The sequence below is a fragment of the Paroedura picta genome, chromosome 4 (assembly GCF_049243985.1).
Source record: "Paroedura picta isolate Pp20150507F chromosome 4, Ppicta_v3.0, whole genome shotgun sequence".
NCBI lineage: Eukaryota > Metazoa > Chordata > Lepidosauria > Squamata > Gekkonidae > Paroedura > Paroedura picta.
Genome location: NC_135372.1, coordinates 55,714,048 through 55,735,251, shown reverse-complemented (window position 1 = coordinate 55,735,251; position 21,204 = coordinate 55,714,048). Strand labels below are relative to the sequence as shown.

The 21,204-nt window shown below is 43.4% G+C and overlaps 1 protein-coding gene across 2 annotated transcripts in view; it reads left to right on the top strand.

Annotated features, from left to right (window-relative positions):
- ABCA4 (ATP binding cassette subfamily A member 4) overlaps positions 1-21,204 on the top strand; it is a 139,490-nt gene that overhangs the window by 76,102 nt on the left and 42,184 nt on the right. For both annotated transcript variants that reach the window (XM_077332933.1, XM_077332932.1), the window contains exons 18-22: positions 5,166-5,261; positions 10,814-10,927; positions 15,388-15,565; positions 18,981-19,112; positions 19,898-20,037. In XM_077332933.1, the coding sequence (XP_077189048.1) occupies positions 5,166-5,261; positions 10,814-10,927; positions 15,388-15,565; positions 18,981-19,112; positions 19,898-20,037 (660 nt within the window). The remainder of the gene's footprint in view (positions 1-5,165; positions 5,262-10,813; positions 10,928-15,387; positions 15,566-18,980; positions 19,113-19,897; positions 20,038-21,204) is intronic.

Sequence of the window (21,204 nt, the reverse complement as noted above, 5' to 3'; positions counted from 1 at the left end):
TAACCCTATCTTGTCAGATCTCAAAAGCTAAACAGAGTCAACTCTGGTCAATATTTGGATGGGAGACCACCAAGGGGTACCAGTGCTGCTACACAGAGGCAAGCAATGGTAAACCACCTCTGAATATTACTTGCCTGAAATCCCTATGGGATCACCATAAGTCAGTTGTGACTTGACAGCAAAACCCCCTATATATCAAAGCACATTATTAGACTGCCCATTAAATAGTAACAAATAATAGTCACCTAATTGGGTATTCAAACTGCTAATATAAATTAGAGTCCTCATTTCACTCATAAGTAGCATTTACAAGGTGTGTGAGAAAGAGTTTTACAATATTGATTTTGCATATCACATAATAATTAAAGCCATTCATGCAAAATTTGGAACCAGATAGTTCAATAATATTCAGTGGCTTGGGAGCCACAGGTGGGACCTGGGAACCCCGTGGAACTATAGATCATCTCCAAACTAAAGAGATAAATTCCCCTGGAAAAAAATGGCTGTTTCGGAGGGTGGACCCCGTAGCATTGTATGACACTGAGGTTCATCCCCACCCAAAATCCCACCCATGTCTAGCTCCACCCCAAAGTCTCTGTGTATTTCCCAAGTCAGAACTGGCAACCCTAGCCACATGTTGCTCTTTGATATACCACTTGTGGCTTTTGTTGGCAAGGTTTAAATATGCAAGAGTCTTAAGCACCAGGATCCTTACAAGATTAAAACAGTTTTATTAAGAAGAGAAACAACTTAGTCCTACCGATCTGTCTAACTGTTCTTTATCTGAAGGCAAACCGAGAGGAAGTGTGCTCAAAGGAGCAGGAAGTCTCCAGTAGAGCCAATCAGGAGGAGATTATTTGAAAATTCTAGGAAGTCCCTATCTAAATATACCCCTGTAGGATATTCTTCATATCCTCTTGAATCATGTACACTACAGCTCATGCATATTCCAGCAGTTTTTTGGAACACTGCTTCTCAATGTGACATTAGCTCCATGTTTCAAAAAACTGGCAAAGGCCTTTGCCTGGTAGGCATTGTGGTTGGTAGTTGTTAACCACCATCAAATGGCCACCATCAGAGCAGCTTCCCAGAGCTGGAGGCCTCATTTCAGGGGCATAATATGTATCTTTTGGTTGAGATTAATTGTGGATGTGGCTGTGTGGAGTGATTGCCACTGGGACAGATGTTCCCAGAGCCATCCTGGAGGAAGGAATAGATGGAGACTGAACTGTATCAGTGAGAGGAGAGATCCTGCTTTGTCCTGTTCTATTCTGTCCTCTTTATTTTCTGTCTTCCAGGCAGTGCTGGAGGTGCCAGGGCTCAACCCTACCAAGAAATCCTAGTCTCTGACCAGGCTGACATTCTTCTAGTGACAGGCTGTAATTTGGTTAGGGGCAAAAGCAGCCAGGTCCCATACATAGAAGCACACATGTCACAACAAGGGAAAATGTATGTGCTTCTGCAACTAGGACAAGACCATAAGGGCTTAACTAAATGCAATGTGGGAGTTCTGTAACCAAAACTTTCCCTTTTTAAAGTAAAAAACTATTACAAATTACCTAAATCAGGTCAGGGTAGCAGTGCCAAAAGAGGAGAAAGGGTGTTTAACCTGTTTCTTCAGTCTAAATTTTCTTCCCCTCAAACCTGATATATATGTACCTAATTGGAAAAACATACAACAACCTGTACATTTCCTTGAGCGGAAATAGCTTTTAGGAGGAAGACAATTTAGGCCAAGAAAATATTGGAACAAAACATACCCAAACTGCCTTCTGAGTCTGATTTGTCTTACGTGATGGCTCCTTTGAGTTGTCTTTTAAAAAAGGCATATCCTGATCACAACACCCCTGAACCATGCTCAGGCTTTTCTCCATCCATGAAATGCAATATTTTTCCTCCCCTGATGGTGCAGCCCAAATTCATCTAGAAATATTGCATGGGGGATGGGGGGGGCTGCAGCAGAACAGGGAGACTCCATGTACTCTTATTTATTTATTTTAAAATTTGTATCACTCCTCTCTTGACAGATGTCACCATGAGGCGGCTTACAGCATAAAAACATAAAACAAGATAGCCCATAAAACCCATTAAAACATTTGGAAATACAATTATAAGAAGGTGGTCTAATTCAACAATAACTCTCCATCCCAACTCAGCTAATCCCAACTGGGACCAATAAAGGTAAAGGTATCCCCGGTGCAAGCACCGGGTCTTGTCTGACCCTTGGGGTGATGCCCTCGAGCGTTTTCATGGCAGACTCAATACGGGGTGGTTTGCCAGTGCCTTCCCCAGTCATTACCATTTACCACCCAGCAAGCTGGGTACTCATTTTACCGACCCAGGAAGGATGGAAGGCTGAGTCAACCTTGAGCCAGCTGCTGGGATCTAACTCCCAACCTCATGGACAGACAGCTTCAGACAGCATTTCTGCTGCCTTGCCACTCTGCGCCACAAGAGGCTCTTTGGGACCAATAATATGGTCCTAATGATGTACAATTGGGCCATGGTCTTCCGCGTTCAATACGTGAACACATAGGATAGGGTGGGATCCCCTGACCCCCTCTGCACAAAGAAATCCTTCTGTTAGTGAAAATGTTGATCCCAACTCCTCATCTGGCCATAAGACTTTTTTCAACTCTGACTAAATTTTATCGTACCGATAGGAATAAACTGGCACAAAGAAAGGAGGTGACTGTTGAGGTTCCCCAAGAATCTGTATTGGCACCCATACTATTAATTAATTTATAAATAATCTGAAGTCAGTGATAAGCAGTAAGGTACTTTAATTTGTGAAAGATACCGAATTATTCGGGATAACAAAAACCCAAGCATATTATTATTTCCAGTAGGGTATCTCCAAATGAGATGAATCATCAACAAAATGACAAATGAGATGAAATGCAAGTAGATGCTTAGTGGCAAAATAAAAAATCTCACATACCAGTTGTTGACAATCCAACGAGTAAGCCATTGGCTTCATGCCGTGTTTGTGGGCTCTGTGGAAACACCTGACTCTTGTATCAAGACGCTGGATTCCGTGTGCTCTTTGTCTGTTCTATCAGGGCTCTTCTTATGTTCCTAATCCTAATGAACATCTATACTCATAACATTATCTCAGAATTCATAATATAAAAAAAATGTTTAGAAAACCACCAGGAAGAAATAAACAGTTGAGATCACCTGGGATTAAACTGTGTAGAAAAGGAGGGGAAACCAAAATATAGATAAGATTCAAAAAGGGACAAGTTCTCACGGTAGTACTTTTTACCTAAATATATGCCAAGAAAAATACCCAACTGTTCATTTAAATGATTATTTTATGCAAGGAACAAAATATATCTGTATTCATGTTCCCTGAGAGGTGAGGAACCCAGGAGCAGTATCAAAATATTTTATTTCCTTTGGTCAACAGAGTACTGAAAATGTATTATGTCTTTGTAATATCTGTTTATTTACAAGTACGCAAACAACATGCTGGAATGAAACAGAGCACACACTTCAGGAGATAGTGGTTCCACATCAGATTCCCAGAGGGCTTGAAACTCCACGGGATGTTCTCCTGTGGCAAGTTCAAAGCTCTTTTCCCACTCTCTGTATCCAATTTCAAGCTGCCCAAGCTCCTCCTGATTATCTCTGTCATTGTTCATAAATTATGTTAGGTTAGTGGTTTTATGCTCTCAAGGAAATTTTCCATAAATATTCTTACAAGGCATCCATGAGGATTGCAAAAGATTCCAGGGCCATGGGGCTCAAAAACTGAAATTAGGGTTGCCAGCTCTGGGTTAGGAAATTTGTAGAGCTTTTGGAAGTGGAGCCTCTAGAGCAGCCTTTCTCAACCTCTTTACCCTTGAGGAACCCTTGAAACGTTCTTCAGGCTTTGAGAAACTCCAGAAGTGGCACAATGGTGCAGAATATAGTTGGGAAGCCTAGCTGTGTACATGCCGACTTGGGGCCCCTCCCCTTCCCACCCCCTCCAGGTCCATCTTTGGCCATTTTTGGGAGGGGTGGGTGGGTCAACATGACCATATATGGTCATATCACCCAATAAGTGCTTAACCAATTTAAAAACATACATTAAGATTTAATTAACTCACATCCATTCAGGAAACCCTTCCAGGGCTGCCAAGAAACCCCAGGGTTTCATGATACCCTGACTGAGAAAGCCTGCTCTAGAGGGTTTGGTGTGGGGAGGGGCGGAATCTCAGAGGAGTATAATGCTATAGAATCTACCCTCCAAAGCAGCCATTTTCTCCAGGGAAATTGGCGCTTGTAATCTGGAGAGCAGCTGTAATTCCAGGAAGCTGGGTACCGTATTTGAAATCCTGGTTTCACATCTTAGACCTGATAGAAAAGTAAATGTTTCTTCTTTGCCTGGGCTCAGCATCTTGTTTTATACTATGCAGCAATCCTTGCAAAGCCATTCTGGGTACTTTGTTTGCAAATGAGAGATCCAGGGAGTTCTGGTGGGTTAACTAAGCACACATGGGTTGCAGCACAGTTTAGATGAGATGCTGAATTCATGCAAAGCTGACCAGGAAAACACTTTGCCTCACTAGGAATATGTTTGATAGGATCCCTCTTAGCCTTAACTGTGGCTGTCATTGCTGTCATGCAATGGTTAACCCATCTGGAGTGTTTTGTCTTCAGTCTCCCTTTTTGTCTGCAGAAGTTTGAAATAAAAGTTACAGTTAGGATTCTCAGCCTGGAACCCAGGCTCTTTGTTGGGCGATGCAATATAATATGGTGAATGGGACAATGGATGCTGTAGTAGTTAATAATGCATACTAGGAATTTCCCCATTCATTGTTCGCCTCAGGCAGACACTTTGAGGCATATCCTGCAGATTATTAAAGCCTGAAACCATCTCTAGGCCGAGGAGAGGTTAATTCTTTAATGAAATTCAGTTTTGAAAACAAAAGACGTTTCAAAGGAGCCATAGATAATGTATATATTCTTTTCTCCTTTTAAGACTGATTTTTTTTTAAACCAAGGCTGGTCTGTGGTGGGTAGTGTAGTGCTTTGTTAGAGCACCTAATGTGCAGCTACATTTCTTGCTAATGAAACGGCAAGTAATTGTTAGCAGCGTAAGATTTGCATAGATGGGTTCTTCCCCGTAGCATAATACAAAGGAGCTTGTGCACCCTACCAACTTGCTTTTGTTTTAGGAGACTACGGGATACCACGGCCATGGCATTTCCCTTTGCAGCCATCTTACTGGTGTGGATCTAGACGAAAGGCTGAGAAAACGACAACCGCTGAGGGTGAGTTGTTTGGGAAAATGGATGGTCGGAAATAACTTCAGAACCATTGATCCGTTTAGAGGTGAATGCACTCTTGCATTCATTATGGGAGCCATTGAAGAGATTAGATGCAGACATACAGTGGGAATCTTAGCAGGTGGCTTTGAACTCTGAGTGGCCCTCTATTATTAAATTGTTGTTGGAGAGTGAGTCAGTGTTCTGTCTGAAATCCTCTTAAATTATGCTTAAGTATCAGCTTGTGAATCATGTCTCTCCCTTCTGATGTGTCTGGAGATAGTAAACAAAGGCTTTTTGGATGTAATGTGGCTCACCTCTGAATCAATGAGCATGATTCCGAACTTAACTGTTCTTTTACGAGAGATCAATAACACACAATATTTCACTAGCCACTGTGATAAGGTGATAAGAGTTTTGTATTAGTGCCAGTAAGACACAAGTTCAAATCCCTGCTCCACTATGCTCATTGGGTCACTCTTTTTCAGCTTAACATGCCTCATGGGATTGTTGGTGAGGGAAGAGGGAGGAAGGGAGACATACAATCCCATGAGCTTCTTGCAGGAAGGGCAGACCAGAAATATTATAGATGGATCGTACTAGAATCATTATATTTTCTCCACCTGCCCTGAGATTCTTCTGATATCTCCATGCTATGTTGGCCCGTTGCAGTTATTCTACTGATTGGGCAAGTGATGTCTTTGCTTCAAGCCTGTTGCTCATAGGTGGACCATGCTGGGATAAATACACAGGGAGGTGCTATTCTAGCTCTTGTTTTCATCTTGTAGTCAAAGCACATTAGCAGAGTTCTGCAGGAAGTAGAAAGACTATTTTTCCACCCGCCCTGTAGTGTAGACCTGAACTGAAACAGGGAAGGAATATTCTTCAGTTTCACTCAAGTTTGCCTGCCCATTGAATATGAAAGAAGTGACGCACATATCCCATCATGACACTAAATAGTAAAGCCAGCTGTTTCCTGCTTTTTCAAATAAGTTCTTGGCAGCATCCTGGATTCCTTTGCCAGTTTTGTTCAGCCACTTGTCCAGCAACTGTCAGCCGTCTTACCTTCTGTTTGCTGATTTGACACATCTAGTAACTGACTGACAAGAGCCCTTCATAATGTGCTTTCAGAAAGAGACAGTTTTGTTTAAAAAAGGGGGGGGGACCTAGAATTCTATTGATTTTATCTTAGCAGCAGCTGTTCCATTTGGAGTTGTACTCAGGGCAAATGTAAAAGTTAGGAACCATGTTTTCTCACATAAAAAGACTCATCTCCCGCCCCCAGCTGTGCCATTCACGTATAAATTATCCATAATAAATTGTATTTATGTAAAAAAACCTAGATGGATTGTATCACATCTTCTATTTGGATAAATACAGCATTTTGTATATGGAAAAACATAAAACTGGAGGCAAATAATCACATCAGTCTATATAACTTCAGGGAAGACAGAGTCAAGTATGAATTCCCAACAGGTGCAGTTTTCATGTGTTTTCCCCTCCTTCCTTACATAGAAACAGATTGATGTTTGGTACCTTACAGTTTGAATCAGCCCCTGCTTTCCACTGAAACTCACTGCTACATACTGCAGTTCTTGTATGTGCCTCTGCAAGGTATTTGCAAGTCCATTAACTTTTCATCAGGTAGCTGAGACACTCTTAAGCTCTCTTGATGAGGCAGTTTAAGCCGTTCTCAGACTCTTAGGCCCACAATTACATGGAGGGCTTGGTGAAGTCAGGTTATTATAGTTGTCACTTCCTGCAGTGATTTCAGCAGTCAAGGCAAAGTCTCCTCGAGGAGCTGTGCAACGACTGCTAAGACGTCACAGATGCATCCACAGATACATCAACCCGGTCTGCATTATGTCCTCCACTGGCAATGGATTCTGGGGACAGGCAGAACATGTCATGCGGAAGGTACCTTGGATGGATGACCTGACCTTACTGCGCATGTGTGCAAGTGTGGAACTTTACAAACGAGTTTTGATTAAGGAAATCCTCCGGGCAGACAGCCCTATTGTATTTTCAAAAGTTTTAAACCAATTTAATTTGGTGGTTTCGATATCTGGAAGAGATGCAGAAGCAAACTGCCCTTTGGAGGTGGTCTGTTTATCAAAAATCCACAAACTCACCATAACCAGCGGCTGCTACACCACCGAGATGGAGAAGAAAGAGAACCTGCTATTTGCACAGCCATTTTACTCATCACTACTATAAAGCTTCATCATCCCTGGCAGGCAGTTTGCATCTGGTTCTCAGCAGATGAAGGTACTTCTAGGCCAGCAGGGAGCTAATCCCCTCTGCAAACACTGTGAAACTTCTCCCACCAGCCCCATGACGGGTCTTTACACATGCTAGGGTCAGAGAGAAAAGAGGCGGCCACACTGTTTCAACTGAAAAGGCTTTAGGTTTTGTTACGTTCTCAGCTGAAAGTACATTTTCCCCACTGGACACACTGTGAGAGGAATTCAGAATGAGGGCGGTTGGTTATTACTCCTGACGTGTTTCCATTCTTCCTTTTTTTCCCTTGCTTCTATCACAGAGGTGCTACAGGCTATAAATTCCTGAGAAGGACTTAGGCAAATCTTTGTGAAAATTGGAGGGATATGATAGATGACACAAACACTTTTCTTAGTGAATGGGTAGGCAATGTCTTTGGTCCAAATGTCTCCAAAGCTGCAGTTTGTGATTATGTTGCTGTGTTGGCAACCCATGGGGGGGTGGAAATTATCGTAAGCCAGTTATAGTATTATAAGAAGAACACTGGGAACATTGCCTGTGCCACAGGGGTTCCTCCCAGCCCCTTCAGGTGAGAACTGGCTCTGAAGGCCAAACAAAACAGGGCACTGGATTTGGGCACGTGTGCTGGGGATCAACTACACTTGAATTGATGGTGTGCTATAGACGCATTTCAGCTGTTGAACCTCAGGGATTCATCTAATCCAGATTGCAAAAAAGTCAGACCTCGAAGCCTGATGAAAAATCGTACGAACTTCCATTTTTAACAGTGATTTCATCCCATACAATATACCAGCTTACTTGATTCATGTTGTTCCAGTAGCCGTCTGGCTGACAGTCTTCTGATTAGTTTAGTTTTCCAGTGCCTGAGCAGCTGATCGTGAAACCAGAGAATAAAACAGTCATTTTGGGGGGCCCTTCTCACAATGATCCAAAAAGAAGTCCTGTGATAGCTAGTGACCTAACTTTGATCTGTTAGGGAGAAAACAAGGCACCTGAGGAGTCCAGGAGCTTCCCTCACCAAAGTTCCCTGGGACAGCCATGGTCACCAAACTCTCATTGGTGGTGACAGACATTCAGATTTGTTTCCTTCTTCACGCATGTAGAAGCCATGGAGCAACAATCAGGAGCAGGGATAGGTATTCTTAACAGCAGAAAAAGTAGGCAAACTTATTTTCAGGAAAGACTTTAATAAAATAGTAAAAGGAAAGCTTGGTTCATTGCAGCCAAAGGGAGCTGCCTCTTTTCACGATCTTTTGTGGTAAACGGAAGGGCTTAATAGGAATGCAAAACTCACGTTGGTCACTGAAGCAGTAAGTACACCATGAAGGCAATATTCTGCCAAATAGGAAACAATTTTGTAAAGTCACCCAAGCCTTACTTACGATCATTGGAATTTAGAAACAAATCTTTCTTTTGACCCTAGCCCTCTGGAAGAAAGTCTCATAATGCATTTAAATCTTATTTTATCTCTTTATTCCTTAGAGTTTTAGACTGCCCTCCCAGCTAGCTGGCTCATATCCCCCTTGGGGACACATCCCTACATACTCTTAGACAAATAGGAAGTAAAAAGTTCTCTACATTTTGTAGTTCAATAATGAATCTTGTATTATAGGAAGAGATAGCAAGTCGTCTACTATTAAAAACAAGACTTACCAGTCAAGCAAATCTTTAAATGTAAAGTGCATGCATTTTTGATAGCCCATTTTCCCCCATCACTACTGCCTCCAAGGAAATATTACTATTTAAACCCTACCAGTATGCCAGATGGTTTGTTTTTCCAACAGAGGAACAATTTTAATAGAACTTTTTAATACAACTAATTATAGTTATAGAGAAAAGTAAATAAAGAGACAAAGATAATGTTGTGTCCCACTTGGGGACAAAAGTGAGATATAAATATCTACAAAAATAAGTTTGGGTTAGTGGTTGATCATAGCAACCAGGAAAATAAGATATTTTCCCATGTAACTGGGCAGAAGATATATGTTTCAGGAACCAAACTACAACTCCTACTTCTAAATTATATTAAACTTCTAAGCACTAGAAATCCCCAGTAAAGCTCTCAAAGGGAAGCAGGTAATTTTTATCTTTATTATAAGTTTTCTTTTTTTAGGCTGAAGATTCTACTAGGATAGTATCTTAAAACAGGCCCGCGGCGCCGCAGACTAAATAAAAGAGTAAGGGCCCCGAAGGCGGGCCCTGTCCGGGATGAGGAAGGGTGCCGATAGGCCCCTTCTCCTGGACTGACCAGCGGAGGGCCCAATCGGGAAGCGCGAAGCGCATCCTGATTGGCCCCTCTGCTGGTCAGTCCACCCCCAAGTTGCCAATCAGCAGCTGTGTGCAGAGCGGCTGCTGATTGGCTGCTTGCCCAGCCAACAACCAATTGGGAGGCGCAAAGCGCTTCCCAACCCGCCCCACCCCCCACCAGAGCTTTCCTTCGCTCCACGGCGGCCATTACTTTGCTGGCACCGCGGATTGCCTTCCTCGGGGCTTGGAGAGCGTTTTAAAACCTGCGTGCCTCCTTAAAACGCTCCCCAAGCCCCGGGGAAGGCGATCCGTGGCTCAGGGAGCTGCGGATCACCTTCCATGGGGCTTGGAGAGCGTTTTAAAACCTGCAGGCTGCCTAAAAATGCTCCCCAAGCCCCGGGGCCTGGAGATCGTTTTGCTACATGGGGGGGGGGAGGGGAAGCAAATCCTCCCCTAGGGCCCACTGTATTTTTTGGACAGCGGGCTCTATTGCTAGTCTTTTAAAATAAAACAACTGCCCTTTTAATGCTTGGTATTGTTCAGCCACTGTTTTGTCTAACTAAGTGGATGGTGGTTTTCAAAAGTTCATGCTCCCAAGAAGTCTAAGTTAGGGTTAATTCATTTCTTACAAAGCTGGTAGACACAAGGACTGTCACCATGCAGGATCTGAGAATTTCTGAGAATTCTCTGGCACACGTGACCCAATTAATATTGAGACCATAGCACTGAGGGAGCTGGGCCTTAAGCTTTCCCTTTTGTGCCATTTTCCAAATCTGAAATGGCCCCTATGCACTGATATAGGAAACTTATGTGTAGCTATCAGTACATGGACATTTCCTCAGCAGTACCAATGGCAGGTCCTGGTGAGCATTCAGGTCAAGGAAACAGTGTGGAAGGCGAAGGCTTAAACGTGCTATGTGCTTATGCCCCAGTCCATCTGTGAATAAAGTCTTTGTAGTGTGTGAACCTGTCCTTTAGTTTGCTATGAAAACCATAATGTAATGATAAGGGCTTATCTTTACAGGCAGCAAAGATTGACTTTAAAGTAACTTATCTTTTGATTAACCTAGACAAATGTTCAGAGAAGCAAAGCAGTGCCCATACAAAGTCTGCAGAAGAAGAGGGGAGAAAAAACGTACCAGATCAATCTGCCAGCGGGGATCACAGTCAGAGGAAGAAGAACGGTAAGCATATATGTAAACACAAAAGAACAAAAGAATCCAACAAACAGGAGACCCCTACATCAGAGACAAAAGACAAAGCTGAAATTAATAGTAAGGAGAGAGGAAAGAGACATTATTGTGGCTCATGTGCTATACATTTGAACTGCAAACTTCCTGTTCATTGTCAATTCAAGTCTGTCTACATGGTGTCTACCTGTCAGCAGACAGCCCGCACCATATGCCGCTGTGTGGTCTGAGGCAGATCTCTCCCAGTCTGAGTTCAGATGCCTGAAATTCATTACGCTTCAAACAACAGAGTACAGTGAAGTAAAGTGAAGGCAAGAGCAGGGTCTAGCGACCAAAACATGTTCTCTCATGTGTTTAAAAATGCTCCCACCGTTGCTTTATAGATGAAAAAGGGAGGATGTGAACTAATATTCTTGCATCCCCTTCTCAATCTAGTTTGACCCTAATCCTGTCAACTGGAACTCAAAGTAGTAGCAATCCACCAGTCATTTTCTTTCTCAATGACTGCTCAAAAACAAAATAATCTCTTATTGCAGATCCAAGGCTTCAGAAGCCCTCAAGTCATCACATTGATTTCCACATATATATGAGGGGAAATGAACGAGTACAGTGTAGAGGTATATTTTTCTGGCTCCATTATACCCTGCGGAGATCAAATTGAGCTGGGGGTTTCCAAAGATCTGGGGTTTTTTAGTAGAGGCATCATATTAGCAGTATAGCTTCTAGTGACACTTCTCAAAATAGCTCCCATGTTTCAAAAAGATTGGACTAGGAAGTCCAATTCTATGGCCCATCAAAGAAGGTACCCCATCCCCCATTGTTTCCAATGGAGTGGGAAGGCAGTTTAAAAGATCACGGTTCCTTTAAATGCCTTCTGTGAGCTGCACATTCACCCCATAGGTTCTTAATGGACTTGCAGTTCCTTTAAGCCCGTTCTCCAAGCTATACCTGGAAGGCGTTTAAAACGACTGTGATCCCTTTAAACACCTTTGCACTGTAGTTATTTAGTGGTCCTGAAAAATCCCTGCATATTTTCAGCTATGTTGGATAACTGAAAGAATTTAATTGAAAGAATCCCAATAAGTTATTTTTCAGCTATATTTTTAGCTCAGTTGTACCTGAATGCATACCCCTAGTACATTGTGTCCCTCGTCACACATAGAATTCATCAGTCTTTACAATTTTGGTGCTCCTATCTGCTTGTAAGTGGAGATTTCACCACAGGCAATCATCAGTTTGTGTGAAGAGGGCAATGGACATGTGTTTGATACATGCAAACATGTACCCTCAAACATCTGTGTTTCCAGGCATGTGTGCTCAAACTAAAAAATACCTGTTACTCTGTTCACAAAAAAATGTCAACCGCAGACATTAAGAGGATCATGCATCTTATCTTACTTGCAGTTTAATTGCCAAAATCCTAACAATAGAACAGGGTTATTGGGCATAGGAAGTATACATGCCCTTTCCTATGCATGTCAACTCCATTCTCATGAGCTTGCAATTGTGCATAGGTGAGGGCAGGGGTAGTGAGCTCATGCCTGCCTCCCCCTCTATGTACATGGAGGGCTAAACTGAGTGATCAAGAAAATCCAGAGTGAGAAGTTAAGAGGATTAACTGGTATTTAAATTACCAATGGATTGAAGGACAGTTATTTTGGTGTCTACATCATGTGTAATTTTGGCTAAGGAGTGGCCATTCTTTAAGCTTAACTAGTAGGTGGTCTCCTTGGGGTTCAGGTGCCACTCTTTTTTGCAGAATTGGAGTTTCTGTTTTTGACAGCAAACTATGCACTTTGTTTTAAAAGTCCTTTGGTTTGAGGCAAATCCAAAATCATTGGGGCTCATCTTGACTCAGATGTTGATGCATGTGTTCTGGAATGAATAAAAGCAGGGCAGCCCTTCAAAAAAGAACTAGCCCACCAAGAACCAAAGGTCACATTAACAAATGTCTTCTTAACACCTTGTTATCATGCCTTATTTCACTTTTCATCTCCCAGTTCTTGCAAACTCTGAAAATGCTACTAGGAAAAATACCTGACATTCTCTTTTCTAACCTATAACCTTTAGGCTGCTCAGTTAACTGAACTGTATGTACTTTTGAAAGGCCAGATTCAAAAATAGCATAATTAGCAGCCAAACTAAACTTGACAAAGGCAGATTAAGTGGGGTACCCACATTGGTCTGAAGCAGTGAAACAAAGTTTGAGTCCAGTGTCTGAGGAAATGTGCATGCACACAAAAGCTTACACCTTGAATAAAATTGTGCTGCTTAAAGGTGCCACTGGACTCATACTTTGACAGAGGCAGTTTTGATTCACTTGTCTGTCCTTTTCAAACAGTGAGTTCAAGTCTGCACCAAAAGGGGCATGGTAGTCTCCAGGCTTCTGCCCACCATACCAACAGGCTGGTGGGAAGTGTTAGAGAATGTTTTCAGACTGACTACTTTTTGCCTTGACACAGTCCCTGTGTAAAAAAAAAAATTAAGGTCAAATCAGAAATGAGTTTGCTGTAAATTTGAATATTAAGTTGGGAGACTTCTAGATTGCCCTGCCAGTCTACCAAGAGCTCATATCAGAAAATGGAGTCACCGCTGTTTTGCATTATCATTTGAGAACTGAGTACAAGCTTGGGGCTAGTTTCTCAGGGCTCTACTGGCAGTTCTTGATAGCCAACAGGGGTCTTTGTTACACAAGAGCCATAAAACTGGTCATTTGTCAAACCGTAACTGTTCCTTCACATATACTGCTGTGAGCTGAGATGTAGCTCAGCCAAGTCCAGTGATCCTTCGCCTCTTGGGGTCTTCACTTCAAAGAACAGAATGGAAGGGTCACAGCCTCTTCTAGCCAAGGGCCCAGCAGTGGAATGGGCCACACTCTGATAGAGTTGGCTTCTCTCAAGCACAGCTCTTCTGGGTGCACAAACAATTACATAAACAGTCATCATGGAAAACGTTCCAAGCACATCTTGAGATAATTTTAAAAACACAAATCAACAGTCCATGTACTTTTGGGGTATATTTTCAAAAATATTCAAGGAGGATTGTTTACTTCAGAGGGAGCCCAGAATTAAGAAAAATAAGCAGTTTCTTCAGTGACATTCAAAATAGCTCTGTATAACTGTATCAGTATAATATTATAACATTACTAGAAATAAAGCCCATTTTATTACTGAATAAAATGGGTGCTAGAAGCCGGTCTTCTCTCAGCTCCGGGAGCAGGCTCACCGCAGCGAGGCAGCTCCTGGAGCTGAGAGAAGGCTGGGTCGGGCCCCCTTCTCCCCAAAGACAGAAATGGCGTTCTGTCAGCCCCGGGAGAGTCCAACGGCGTCCAACGGCTCCCGCCCCCCCCCCCTCCCAGAAGACAGAAGAGCAGCCTCGAGCTTACCGGTGGAGGGCGGCCATGTCGATGCGGAGGCAATGGCGGCCAAGGAGGCAAAGGGGAGGCGCGCAAAGCGCGCCTCCCCATTGCCTCCTTGGTGCAGGATTGACACTCGGAGGAGCAAATCAGGAGCCGCTTCGCGGCTCCTGATTCGCTCCTCCGAGTTTTTATCCCAGACAAAGCCCACCCTAACTCCTCCCCCCATGGCCTTACTGCTTTATTTACTCCAACGGCATTCTGTCGGTGTTCTGTCAGCCCCTTACTCCAACAGCGTTCTGTCGGCCCCGGGAGCGGCCTCGCCAGGTGAGGCTGCTCCCGGGGCCGACAGAAGGCCGGCTCCCGCCTCCCCCACCCTCCCGAAAGAGTCCAACGGCGTTCTGTCGGCCCCGGGATCGGCCTCACTGGGCGAGGCTGCTCCCGGGGCCGACAGAAGGCCAGTTCCCACACCTCCACCCTCCTGAAAGAGTCCAACGGCGTCCAATGGCTCCCGCCCCCCCACCCTCCGCAAAGACTCAACAGGGCGCTGGCTCTGGCCCACCCCACCCTCCCCAAAGACAGAAGAGCAGCCTCGAGCTTACCGGCAGAGGGCGGCCATGTCGATGGGGAGGCAATGGCAGCCAAGGAGGCAATGGGGAGGCGCGCTTTGCGCGCCTCCCCATTACCTCCTTGGTGCAGGATTGACACTCGGAGGAGCTCCTCCGAGTTTTTATCCCAGACAGAGCCCACCCTAACTCCTCCCCCCATGGCCTTACTGTTTTATTTAGTCCGCGGCGCCGCAGGCGGTTTTAAAATAGCTACTACTAATTTTTTAAGCCAGCAGAAGCTCTCCGGGGGTGGGGATAGGGGGACGGGTTAACAAAAGCATAGGGAAGAAATAATGGAGAATTGTCTCATGTGGGTGTCCCATGTAGGTGCTCCATTGCTGTTTTGAGTCTACCATGGAGTCTTGTTGGCATCCTGAAACACCACAGGGCTTAGTAATAGAAACACATACTTATTTCACTGCATAAATGGGTGTGAGACTGCAAAGCTCCCTCCTATGCTTATCCCATTTTAAATGTTTTTGTCTTTCAAGAAAACCTCTTCTTTGAAGCAGAGCCTTCTGGTCTGGTCCCCGGTGTGCACATCCAGAACCTAGTAAAGATCTTCCCTGGTTGCTCTAGGCCTGCAGTGGATGGCATGAGCATTACCTTTTATGAAGGTCAGATCACAGCTTTCCTTGGCCAAAACGGAGCTGGAAAGACTACAACAATGTGAGCGGCTCTTGGATCAGATTAACTATTACTAACAATCATGACTGCCTTTGTTTATTATTCCGAAGTGTATTTGTTTGTTAGTTACCGCTTAGAACCTGGAAGCATCATTGTTTCCAGACTGACTATACATGAGTACATCTGATTGAGAACAACTATCTGTTTCTGAATTGGTTTATCATATTTTTATCCCACTGTTCCCCAAAGAACTCAGTACCCAGCTCAAAAATCTCATCTCCTCTAATTTACAGAGAGAGAGAGAGGAAGTGACTAGCCCAAGGTCCCACAGTCAGTTTGTGGGAGGGAGGAATTTGAAGACATGGGTTCAAATCCAGTTCCTCCTAGTCCAATATTCTAATCTCTACATCACCCTGTGAAAGATGCATGTGTTTGTTTGGTTTAGTGGTTGCTTTCTTTTTTTGATACATTTTACTTTACATTATACATAAACAAGCAATGTCATGAGAGTCCTTTGAACTGAGCTCAGGTCTGTTCATCCACATTTTTGCATAGAATGACCAGCTGGCTTTGAGATTTGTCTTGTTTCACAGCCAAGTCTCAGGGCCTTTCCGCACAGGGACCAATGTTGCCAATTGGTTCCACAAAGCAGAAACGCTATTTTAAATAGTGGAATCTCAGCGTTCCGCATACCTGCACTTGTAGTGGAATCCGCTCCCGGGGCCGACAGAAGGCCAGTTCCCACACCTCCACCCTCCTGAAAGAGTCCAACGGCGTCCAATGGCTCCCGCCCCCCCACCCTCCGCAAAGACTCAACAGGGCGCTGGCTCTGGCCCACCCCACCCTCCCCAAAGACAGAAGAGCAGCCTCGAGCTTACCGGCAGAGGGCGGCTATGTCGATGGGGAGGCAATGGCAGCCAAGGAGGCAATGGGGAGCATTTCATTCGTTCCCCACAGGTTTACAGTCTCGCAGGAATCGCTAGAAAGGAAGTGTTTTTTTCTGTGCTTGTTCCCACCCCTGGCCGTCAATCAAACGAACAGCTAATGGGTAGTTGTTATCATGCTCCGGAAAAGCCCCTTTCCCGTTAAGCACAGTTTTAAAAAACACACACACATATACACAGACTTTGCAACGAATATGCGTTGATTCGTTGAAACGGAGAGACCCATCTAGCTGGCATGAGAGCTGGCGATTCATCGTTACCACGCTCCCCCGAGTGAAAAAAAAATCCCCCCCCCGCACGGGTGCGATTTTCTGCTGAAAATAAAAAGAACTTGCAAACAGGGGGTTGTGTTGTGCTTGGGGACTTAGGGGAGCTTTAATGCACTTCTGTAGAGGGACTGTAGCCGGAGAAGCCTCGCTGGTTCGTTGCTTTCCCCGCTTACTCCAAGGGGAAAAAAATGGCGATCGCTTCACCGGAAGTTCACTGGAAGTTCGGAGGAGAGAGCCAGCCGCCACATTAAGAATGCACAGGTCTTTTTCGCTAGTGCTGCAGGTTGCTGGAAGGAGTGTAGCGATTTTCTGAGGGTGAATCCACTTTTCTGGATTCACCCGAAATCGTTACAACGAAGCGATTTTAGCGCTAGCGTAGCAGGACTGTTGCAGATTGTGTGTGACGTCATGTGGAACGGCAAATTAGTAGCGTTTACCATTTGTAAGCCTTCTGCTACTTTGAACTCATGCGGAATGGCCCTCAGTATCAGGCATGTGTTATAAAATGTAGACAGCTATATATTTTGTTCTCTGGAACTATTCTAATCTGGGATGCCGTAATGAATGGGCACAGATTATTGTCTTGTTTCCCCATTTCTTATTCTTACTCTCCTACCCAAACTAGTGTGAAATTTTAAAAAGTTTGATCACTCCCATCTGTGATTACACAGGCTTCAGAGAACATTAACAAAGAGTCTTCTAATACAGGGAAAATGTTAGAAAGAAGGAAATAATTTTCTTATAGAAGTGGAAGTAAAAGGAGAAACAAAAGCAGATGTCTCTGGAAAAGAAGCACTTTCCTGGGGTCAGTCTTCTTAATCATGCTGAGAGAGATGGGTAGTCTTTTCTATGAAAGAGCTAAAAAACGCCGTGGTCAGCAAAGCTGATATGCCCCTTGGGCCACTGAGAGTTGCAGGTGCATTATTTCACAGGGGGTTGGACAAACATTTCCTTGGCTTTCAGTTCCTGTTGCCCCTAGGTTTCTTCCTGAGTCACTTGGTTTCTGATGCCAGATGATTTCAAATATTTCAAAAATTGCAGGTCTGTGTCTTTTTTTAAGCTTTCCATGAACTTAGGGGATTCTGAAACAAAGGTCATCCATTATGGGTTTCTTGTGCTGTGTTTCCTAGGGCAAACCAGATGTCATTTGTGTAAACATGTGGTCTAACCCTCACATTTATTGAGATAGCAGGGAGGGGGGGTTTGCAGGGGAAGAATGTATGGAAGAGACAGATGCTTAATTCCTGCTGCATGTCAGTACTGTTCTGTAAATGATGTGCTTGTCCTTCCTCCACCCCAGCTTTTTTTCACCTAGTAAATTTAATTTCCAGTTTTGGAGGCCGTTTGCAGTGGGGGTGCATTTAAAATGACCAAGCAGAGACATTTGTGTCATCTTTCCCGCATTAAACATCATAAAAGACAGCTAGGGTTGGGCTAGCCTTAAAAGGGTTTTGGTTACTAGTTTGTTCCTCCAAGACAGCATTTCATCAAACCTTTTGATTTTATACCCTTTTTTCCTCCATGCAACCATTGCTTGCATAATCCAGCCTGCATAATGAAAGATTTCTATTCTGCCTGCACACTGTGTAATTAGAACTTAAGAACAGCCACTCTGTATCCAACCACTGGTCCATCTAGTCCATCACAGTATTGGTTTCCAACAATGGTCAATCAGGTGCCACTGGGGAGCCACCTTATTACCGCTCGCTAGCATCTGTCAATGGAAGTATTCTTCCTCTGAACCTGGAAGTTCCATTTGGATAGCCAAACCATAGACCAAGGTTTCAGGAAATCCTGGAGTTTCCTGATGGCCCCAGAAGTATTTCTTGAAAGGGCATTTATTTAAGTGGTATGACTATATATGGTCATGTCAACCCATCCACCCTCTCCCAAAATGGCCAAAGACGTGCCTGGAGGAGGTGGAGAGGGGATTTTTATAACACTCTTTGAGATCTCCAAAACTAGATCCTGTCTGTATAGCCATACATTTATATTGCATGTGCATTTCTCCAAAAGCATATATAAGCCTCAAGCACCACCTAGTGGCACCCCAAAAACTTTATATGAAATTGATCTGACACCCTTTTCCCCTTCATTTAAAATGACAGCTTAATAATAATTTATTAAAATATTATTTTTTTCCAGACAATCTTGTGTGTGTGTACATATATAATCAATAAATATTAACTAATTATAATATATATATATATATATATTATTTTTTTCCTTCTGCACTTTGTCTAGGTCAGTCCTCACTGGTCTGTTCCCACCTACATCTGGGACAGTACTAGTTGGTGGAAAGGATATCCAGACACACATAGACTCCATCCGGCAGAGCCTAGGCATGTGCCCTCAGTACAACATCTTGTTCAACCAGTAAGTCTCATCAGAACCGTGCCCCAAAGTAATGAATTCCCTACCCAAAAGATTGTCGCTGTCCCCATTCCTTGTGATGAGTCTCTGGTCTCATACCTGATTAAACAGCTTCATTTCTCCTTGAAATCTTTATAAAGGGTGGGAGAGCCATTTTCTCTTTTGTATAATTATTCATTCTTTTATTAGGACAAAAGTTACCACTCTCGGACAGTTGATATGTTGGTGTGGAGATTATGTGCATCAAGGGTGTTGTGGTTTGGACAGAATTTCAACAATGGCATTCAAAATTATCATAAATTTGAGTCTTCAGGTTCTGCTATGTGACAATTGATGATCCACCATTCTGAATGGCAGAGAAGTAATGAACTGCATACCACAAATAGCCAGTACCTTTAGAGCCAGCAAGAAGATTCCTCTGTATGTGCATTTAATCTGTACTCCTTTGTGACTCTTTCCTTTCATTTTACAGTATCTTAGGTTGGAGACAGGCAAGAGTTTTATGAAGAGTTGTGAGGCTAAGACTTTGCTTTCCATGGTGTACACAGAGTTCTTTGGTTCCATGGTCACCTCTAGTCAAATGGGTTTTGTATGGGTTTAAAATAATACCAAATAGTGTGGACATCCATCTTACTTCTGATTCTGTTAGAATGGTGATCCCTCTTCCTACTTTTCTTTCTGAAAACATTTTTTTAAAAAACTTGTATTGTTCATTGTTTCTGCATTACAGTATTACTAATATCTCTTGTAGTAAAAAAATTGAGTTTCTTTCTGGAAATTTTCAACAGCCTTACTGTTGCAGAACACATCCTGTTTTATGCACAGCTGAAAGGAAGGTCCAGACAGCAGGCTGAAATAGAAGTAGAGATGATGCTGGAAGATACAGGCCTCTCTCATAAAAGGAACGAAGAGTCTCAGAACCTGTCAGGTACCCAAGAGCTCAACTTCAGTTTTTCCTTAGGGTTAAGACTTTGCTGCTGACTTTGGAATGAGCGTAGGTGACATTTTCAGCCCACCAACCTCCCCGCAGCTCACAATAACCTGTGGTTGATCTATGGGCAAACAAAAGGAATAGGGGAGAGAGAACATTTGTGCTTGGCCAATGGGAAAGAAGTTGAGTTTCAGAGTTGCCAGGATCTGAGAGTCGTGCCTTGCACTCTAGACTAGAGAATAAGCCCTCCATGTTGAGAAATATGTTCTGATGCACCACTGTTTAGCATTCATGCAGATGGCTGCCTCTGTACTAGATATCGAATGGAAAATGTGGGGCCTAGAAGTAGCCATGAGGGAGTCCAGAAAAGGCTTCCAAACAGTGGGGAAGCACATTTATTTGCAAGGAAGGAGTGGTGGGCAGTGTCCTTGTCTTCTATGACTACTTCCACAGCTACTATTTCCTTGGCCAGAGTTGCCATGCACGTTTGCTTCTTTTCGGAGAAAGGAAGAAGGTAGGATTAAGCATTTCCCACCGTGCATCTCCACTGAAAATTCTTTCTCTCTTCCATTTTGCTGTTGTTAAGTGATCTAATTGCCTTCTCCTGCATATTGTAGAACTCAGTGTATCATTCTATTTTCGGTTCATGTTAGCAAAATATGAAAAATAATATATTGACTAAAGTTTTTTATTTGATGAGATATTTCCCCTTCAGAAACGAGTCCATATTTGTCCCAGTAAGGTTTGTGTGCACCACTGGCAAAGTATGAGATATCCTTAAACTGGCTGTAGGCACTGTAACCCAGCACATTATTCATTTTTGGAAAGGGGATCCAATTAATGAACAAAAGGAAAAAATCTAGTATTTCATGACTAAACATGTAAAAAAAATCACAAGCTGCTCAACGTTTTCTGACTTGTTTGGAAAGGATTAAAGGTATTCGTTTACCAGATTTTATATTTCTTATTTTAAAGTTCTTGTTTATGAAACAGCTTGTAGCTTCTAGTGTAGGTTTGGTCTAGCATGTTTTGGCAATTGAGATGAGGAGTCTGACTGACTCCCTCCCTGCGCTTTACTTTAAGGTATGGAGTTCACCCACGGTGAGCCATTCACTGAGGTAGGACTATCCTGCATCCATGTACCATACAGGAACTGTCCATATC